This window comes from Coregonus lavaretus (assembly GCF_964263955.1).
Source record: "Coregonus lavaretus genome assembly, chromosome: 25".
NCBI lineage: Eukaryota > Metazoa > Chordata > Actinopteri > Salmoniformes > Salmonidae > Coregonus > Coregonus lavaretus.
In genome coordinates, this window is record NC_140012.1 from 21,334,176 (window position 1) to 21,342,119 (window position 7,944).

Below are 7,944 nucleotides of genomic sequence, written 5' to 3' on the forward strand. Positions count from 1 at the left end.
CTAACTAACTCAAGGTCTTAAACTCATCTGAAGCTTCAAACCTATTATATCAGCCACAGCATTTGGCGAGAGATCAATGCTGGTGTGGTGTTGTAAAAGTAAAACTTATTGTTTGCTCCACAGTGTTATAAAGGGTTGAATGTGCCAGGTCCAAGCAGTCTTCTTTTTCTCTCAGGGTCAATCAAGTGTTGCTGAGTTAAGAAAAAGGGTATGACGTCTTGTGGAGGCTTACTGTCAGTCTGTCATAGCAATGTTCACTCCTGGTCCTGGAGGGCCGCAGTTTGTGCAGGCTTTTGTCCCAGCCCAGCATTCAGGTGTACTGCTGGACTGTAACAAAAGCCTGCGCTCCCTGTAGCTCTTCAGGGCAAGAAGATAAAGACACTGTGTCATAGCAATGGTAACAGAAAAGGTTCTGATATATTCTAATAAGAGTGAACAATGCCAAAATGGAACCATTTGACTCTGTCCTTTGATGGCTCCTTGGCTTTCTCTGTACTGTAATGTTTTACAGATTGCACTTGGACAAAAAAATGTTTCTGCCGCCTCATTTCTTGCGTATTTATACATGGATATTTACTTACTATTACTTGTGTATTTATTCCATTCTTGTGTGTGTCTGTGAGCATTGATTCATGATAACACTTATCTGCTATGGTGCCTATATGTGATTGTATTATTGATATACTGTATCTTTAGAATGAAAATCATATTTGGTTTTTATTTAGCTATCTACTCAACCTTTGACATTCAGATGAGCATATTATTAGGTTTATTAGCATATTAGTTAGCCTTTGGCAGCATAGGTTTGCCATTGTAGCAAGCCATGTTAACGCTCATTGAACTAAGAACCATTCTTGTTGTGGCTTTCTGTATCATTGATTAACTTGTCTGCTCTGTGCAATTAAAGCATTGGAATTTAAATATGTCTCTTTGTGGCTGCTATTGTTATATTACGGTGGTAGGCGTATAAAATGTATACTAAAGGTAAATTAATTGATTAACTAATGTTAATTGCCTGGTGGAATTATTAATGCAGGTGCACACACAGGGTCAGCTCAGTGCGATTGTCATTTACCCGACCCGACGATCCCCGATCCTTCCACCAAGAGGCGCTAATGACCCGGTCAACGGCATGTACCTTTTTTATATCGTTATATTATTTCGCCCCGCGCCAGCCAGCAGATAAAATAATGTTCGAGGATCTGTTCAATGTGGTTAACCTATATATATGAGAAGCGTTTCATGGTCTCTGTATAGACCGCGTGGCCTAATGGATAAGGCGTCTGACTTCGAATCAGAAGATTGAGGGTTCGAGTCCCTTCGTGGTCGTTTTTTTTTCTCCCTTCGAAGTTGCTTTTTTCTCCATTGAGATATTTGCACGATTCATGACGCATTATGAAGAGAGCAAAAAATAAAACATGTTTGCACAAACAGTTATGTCTTGTTTGATAAATAACACCAACAAATCTGCAGCTAGCTACGTTCGTTTGAATGCGAAAATGTCAGGAATTGACGCTGGCCTGATTCAGCCTAATAGGTTAGTAAACAAGTTAAATGCTCTTATTTCTCAAACTGTACACGGCCGCACAGCATTTATAGTTTTTCTTAAAGTTGTGGTAACTAACGAGGATTCCCTTCTGACGATATGCACGTTCCTAGCTAGGTTTATGAATAGAATGTTGCTTCAGTTTGTCATATAGCAGAGTGGCGCAGCGGAAACGTGCTGGGCCCATAACCCAGAGGTCGATGGATCGAAACCATCCTCTGCTAGTTTTTTCGTCCCGTTCACCGCTCACTTGCCTTTTCAGGTAGAGATCTCTTTTCTCGTTCATTGAATAGCTTTTATTTTTTATTTATGCCACAACAATCACCTCAAATCAGTTCCGCATGTTTCCAAAAACTCAAGCGTTTCATACTTTCAAAACAAATAAAATGTTCAATTTATTGGTTAAGCGAGAAAATAGACAACGAATTAATGTTTCCTCGTATGTTACTGTGTCCGGCCCTCAGTCGAAATACACTCGTCTTGTCTGCTTGACTGCTGAATGGAGCTTCTTCTGTTTCAGTCTCTCCTTATTCCTCTTCTCTAACCTGAGCAAAACACATACACAAATGTATTTACTTTAGTAATCATCCAGTAACGCCATCTGACTTGGACATTAAAATATACACACCACAACACTGAAATAAATATAGCTAGATGAAGAAAAATGAATACAGCAGTACATTTTTGATTGATTTTGGGTTGAACTATCTTATCAACTAGGTGTGAACGTGAGCCACACAGCAGTCATTCTCTACCTGGATGCTCTAAGGGCTATGTCCTCTGCTGAAGGCTCGTGGGGCGTCTCAGTGGCCTCGGCTATGATGTCAGAGATCTTCTGGATGCAGTCCCCCATGTTTCTCTGCTGGCTCCTGCTCTGCTCTGACGTCACCAGCAACTCCCCTGCCTTGTTGATACGGTTTTTATTCTGCAGTGGAGGAGAGAGTAAAAACATACTGCATTCAATATCCTACTTAAAATGCCCAGGAGGATAGTGCTCAGGGAAGATAGAGGGGCACAAATCCATCTATATTTTGACTGCTTTGGGATAGTTAACATACATTTAAGATGATCTTTTGTCGAACGTCTTCTGGGATCCAATCTGCTGTATATACGTGGAAGCGGACCTCTGCTTTGGTGCTGACTATGAACACAGACAAACAGTAAATCATAATACCATTTCAACAGGCTCTCATACCGACTGTACAAAACAATTTATTCAGCTCACTCCAAGTTGCATTAGATGGTATTGTGATGTCCCAGGCTGGTCTCATAGACTAGACGTAACAGAAAACGAAAATCCGGAACACTCAAAGTAGTAGGATATGTTACCTTTGTATGCCTTCGTAAGAATGAAGGTTACTTATTAGGCAAAAATGAAAGGCGGGTGGTTGGTCGGGGTGGATGTATAAACCCAAAGTTGTTCCAATCTCATCACGGACAACTTGAGCATTTTAGCAACTTTGCAAATACTTACTACTTCTTCGCTACTTTGCAACCAACTACTTGTCATGTTAGCTAACCCAGAGGTTCCCAAACTAGGGGTATCGACCCCATGTGTGGTCGCCTGATATGAAAATGGGGTTGCGGGAGAATTTTTAAAATCCAGAAGAAAAAAATGCAATAATTATAACGTGGTTAACCTTAAAAAATTATGACGATTATTCTAATATAAAATATAAAATTCAACCAGAGAGCGCCCTTAGATCATGGGAAAAGGCCGCACTTGACCGTTGCACTTGAATAATTCCCATTGTGAATGGCTAGGGCCACTACGTTATGAAACCACACACTATTGCAGAGACTTTGATATTACTGGCCGCAATTGATATGGTGAAAACAATGTGTGGGGAGGCAGAGGCACAAAAACTCACATTAATCAATACCTTTGTCAGATAACACTGTTAAACAAATAATTTATGCTATTGCTATCAATCAAGAGGAAACTGACTGAACGACTCAAACTCCCCTCCTTATTCTCTCCAAATGGACTTTAGCTGTGAGGGCCGAGATGCCCGTATTGACTTTTGTTTGCTATACATGTTGGGGGATGCTATTCACGAGGACATATTGTTCTGTCTCACGATTCCCAAGCATGAAAGGGCACAGGGGATTTTCAGGGTGCTGCGTGGCTATATTGACAAAAAACAGATTCCTTGGGATCGAATGGTGGGCTTTTGCACAGATGGGGCTCCATCTATGGCGGGAAGGCAGGCAGGCCTCTGCACTCTAGGTATTAATGTGTCTCCCTCTGCCATATGGACGCATTACACTGAGAGCAACTGGCGGCAAAAGTTTGCTGAGGACGACCGCATAGAGCAGATGAATGCCCAGAAACGCCGCATGAAGCAGCTTGAGCACAAGAGGGCTGTGGAGAAACTGCTGGAGAACAGGAGACAGCAGTACCTGGCTGACAGGGAACGTGAGGCTGAAGAAAGAGCAATCGAACAGGAGAGGGAGGCATTGCGTCGACAGATCATTGAGGAGGAAAGGCGAAGACTTCTCAAACTCCATGCCACAAAACTGCTGGGCTATCTATCTAAGGGCATATTCCGGGAAGAAGACCTTGAACACTTTGATGAGGACTTCAGAAGCAATTTCCAAAAGCAATGGGCTGACATTTTTTGATGGAGAGAGCTGGGGAGATGATGAATAACCACTTTCTATACTACACCACTAGATGGCAGTATTGGGTAGATGCCGTGTAGTGTTTGTTTTGGTGTATCAAATGACGGATTTCTTATGGCGATGGTGTACTCAAAAATGTATTAAGTTGCAATGACACATTTGTATCCCACTAGCTGCATATCACAACACCATAAATCCTATCATGGAGGTGCAGCAATTTTCAGGTGAAGTCATTTGGTAATTTTAAAAACTACACAATTTCCTTTATTAGGTGATGATGCAACTACAGTTTAAATTGTTTTAACCCATTATTATTATTATTAAAATGCTACACTTTTCAAATCCAACTGCATTGCAAATATAGTCTGTATAAATGAACAATGCATACAGACTATATAACTTCCACACAATGTTAAAGGCCACATAATCAATGTTTTAGATGGAAATGTATGCACTCACTAACTGTAAGTCGCTCTGGATAAGAGCGTCTGCTAAATGACTAAAATGTAAAAAGAGCTGAGCACAGAACTCTGAGATATACTGCAGCAGGTAACTTCAATTGTAAACTACATCAAACCACATCCACTGCACGTACGCCTGTTCGTAAAACTATCTGGAGATATGGGATCAGAGCATGACAATGTTCTATTTCATACCGAGGCTTGGTGGTTATCGAAGGGGAACTGTTGTCATTCACCATGGATGTAAAAAAAAAAAAAGTCTTGGTTGAATTTCCGTGTAATGAAAAGAAAATGTGTCTCCTTGCCTATGTAACAGACATATTTGAGAAACTGAACACAAGCATGCTGGGGAAATACAAAAACATTCTACAGATGAGTGACCGAATCAGTGGATTCGATGGAAATCATTCTTATTGGAGAGACAGTCTTTCAAAAGCGAACCCTGCCCCCTTCCCTCAACTGTGCACGTTTCTAACAGAAAACAGCATCAGTAAGTGTCCCACACGAGTGATGACTGCTCACCTCCAAAGCTTGGAAGAGCACTTTGGGACCTACTTCCCAATCCGTTTGACTGTGATCCTGGCTCAGTTGACATGCCGACAAGTGAAATCGAACAGCTGATCGATCTGTCATGTGACCGAATACATTCACGGGTCACTACGGAGGAGTTTTGGTTCCTGACTCAAAGGGAATACCCTGCCGTCTGCCTCTGAGCATTCACCTCTTAAGGGTCTGACACTTTTTTTCAAATTACGCCTAAAATGACATACCCAAATCTAACTGCCTGTAGCTCAGGACCTGAAGCAAGGATATGCCTATTCTTGATACTATTTGAAAGGAAACACTGAAGTTTGTGGAAATGTGAAATTAATGTAGGAGAATATAGCACATTAGATCTGGTAAAAGATAATACAAACCAAAAAACATGTGTTTTTTATTATCTTTGAAACGCAAGAGAAAGGCCACAATATAATATTGCAGTTTAGGCTCAATTTAGATTTTGGCCACCAGATGGAAGCAGTGTGTGTGCAAAGTTTCAGATTGATCCAGTGAAGCATTGCAATACTGGACTATTTTGTATCAAATCTGCCCAAATGTGCCGAATTGGTCAATTGATACAACATACAAAAATTATATGTTAATACAAAATTTAAGTTTACACACTCCCAGGAATATCATACATGATGGATCATTAGCTTATACACTAACTTTCAAACATCTAGATGGCCGGGCGGGGTGGGTGTGGAGCCAGAAACGGCAAGGGTTCAAACTGTAGAACCCAGTTCCTACATTTTAATATAAAAATTGATTTTATCAAACAAAACTATGCTACATTTTATCTCTGGGACCCTCAGGATGACAAATCAGAGCAAGATTACTGAATGCAAGTACATTATTTACTTTCAGAGGTGAATGTATCAAACCAGTTGCTGTGATAAGTTTTGTGTTGTTGTGCACTCTCCTCAAACAATAGCACAGTATTTTTTCACTGTAGTAGCTACTGTAAATTGGACAGTGCAGTTAGTTTAACAAGAATTTAAGCTTTCTGCCCATATAAGACATGTCTATGTCCTGGAATGTTTGCTGTTACTTACAACAGTCTTGCTAATCACATTAGCGCACGTTAGCTCAACCGTCCCGTATAAGGGACACCGATCCCATTGAGGTTAATGCAGCTTTCAAAACAATTGGGAATTGGGAAATCTCTGACTTCCGACTTCAAAGCGTTCAAGACAACTGGGAACTCAGGAAAAAAACAGGGGAAAATCATTCTGAACGGTCATCCAACTCGGTATTCCAATTCGGGAACTCTGCCTCTTTTTAGAGCTCCGACTTTCCGACCTGAAGATCACCGACGTCATGATTTGACCTCGTATTTTTCCGGGTTCCCAGTTGTCTTAAAAGCACCATAAAACTCATGGTACCCTTCGCCAGCTCATATCTGTGTGAAGCTGGATTCAGTGCTCTCATCTGCATTAAAACCAAATATTGATCCAGGTTGGATATGACAGCAGAGATGAGGTGCGCACTGCGGACCATGCCCCCTAACTTTGAGAAGCTCCGAGGCGACATGCATTAAGCACAACCATCTCATTAGTGGTGGTGAGATAAGATACATTATGTCATACTAATTTATAATTGACTGTCATAGCCCCACATTAAAAGTATGTGATTGTGAGTTTAGAAGACAATCAGAAACTGTTAGAATTTTTTTTAATTGACTGCCATAGCCCAAAAAATAAAAACGTTAACATTGGCTATTAATTACATCATATTTTTCACATGGTTGGGTCATGAGAATTTTCAGATATCAAAATGGGATTGTGGGCCAAACAAGTTTGGGAACCCCTGCCTTAACCATTTAACCTAACTAATGTAAGCCACCTAGCTAACATTAACAGCACATTTAAATTCGTAACATATCATACTTAATGTAATCATACCATATGTAACATATAATACTAATTTGAGTGTCCCGGATTTTGGTTAACTATGTTACGTCTACCCCCAAGTCCAGGTTGCAGGCACAGGTATGTGAATACTAATGATGACGTTACCTTTGTTAACATGCTGACCGCCTGGACCACTGCTTCGGCTGTAGGATACTGTGAGACGGTCTATTAGACAGACAGCATAAAATAAAAATATCTATGTACACGTATATTCAGGGTGAAAAGGTAAATAACAATAACATTTCTCTAACGTATAGTTTGATATTTATACTCACCGACTGGAATGTTCATATGTCCATCCTGCATCAGATATAGACATTCATTTAAAAGTCGAATCGATCAGTCAACGCATAACTACTTAACAATAAGCATCACTCCAAGCACTTCCACAACACACACTGTCCGTGGTAAACTAGCTACAACTTGTGACGTGTAGGCTACTTTCCAGCTAGCTGCTCTTAGCGTTGCTAAAACAGCTAATTTCCTGCAAGACATCTTGATAATTAGTTACTGGTACTTGTTACAAATTCATTTGTAGACAGCTCAATGCATGTACACTTGATACATTCACCTAGCTAGTAGGACAGTAGCTGTATATCGTGTTGAATTCTCAGCTTGTACGACAGAGATATGATTGTCTGTAGCCTTGCTAAATCCACTAACCTGTGGGTTGTCAGACGCTCTGTTACCATAACTAAAACTTAGACATTGGCTGAGGAGGTTTCTGTTTCTTATAAACACAGGGGGCAATTTCCCTTGTAGAGTAACGGACCGAATGATTCCTGAACATCGAGAGAATAAAAAACATTTTACTACGGAGGTCGCCATGTTGGATTAACCCTTTACATCCCTTCTCGTT

General features: G+C 40.6%; 1 protein-coding gene across 1 annotated transcript; it reads right to left on the bottom strand.

The window, feature by feature from the left end:
* Nucleotides 1-1,827: 1,827 nt before the first annotated feature.
* mrpl58 (mitochondrial ribosomal protein L58) lies at nt 1,828-7,944 on the bottom strand. The gene is made up of 6 exons (XM_084141543.1): nt 7,749-7,944; nt 7,361-7,385; nt 7,191-7,250; nt 2,605-2,687; nt 2,302-2,471; nt 1,828-2,091 (listed from the first exon to the last, which is right to left on the bottom strand). Exons 1-6 carry the CDS (start codon nt 7,911-7,913, stop codon nt 2,007-2,009), a joined length of 588 nt encoding a protein of 195 aa, XP_083997669.1. The 5' UTR covers nt 7,914-7,944; the 3' UTR covers nt 1,828-2,006.

What these genes read in the sequence shown, in the direction of transcription:
- mrpl58 (XM_084141543.1), bottom strand. Translation starts at nt 7,913, where the DNA reads ATGGCGACCTCCGTAGTAAAATGTTTTTTATTCTCTCGATGTTCAGGA. An exon ending in ACATATGAACATTCCAGTCG is followed by an intron (nt 7,251 to 7,360) that starts GTGAGTATAAAT and finishes TCTGTCTAATAG; the next exon opens with ACCGTCTCACAGTATCCTAC. An exon ending in GACAAAAGATCATCTTAAAT is followed by an intron (nt 2,472 to 2,604) that starts GTATGTTAACTA and finishes CCTCCACTGCAG; the next exon opens with AATAAAAACCGTATCAACAA.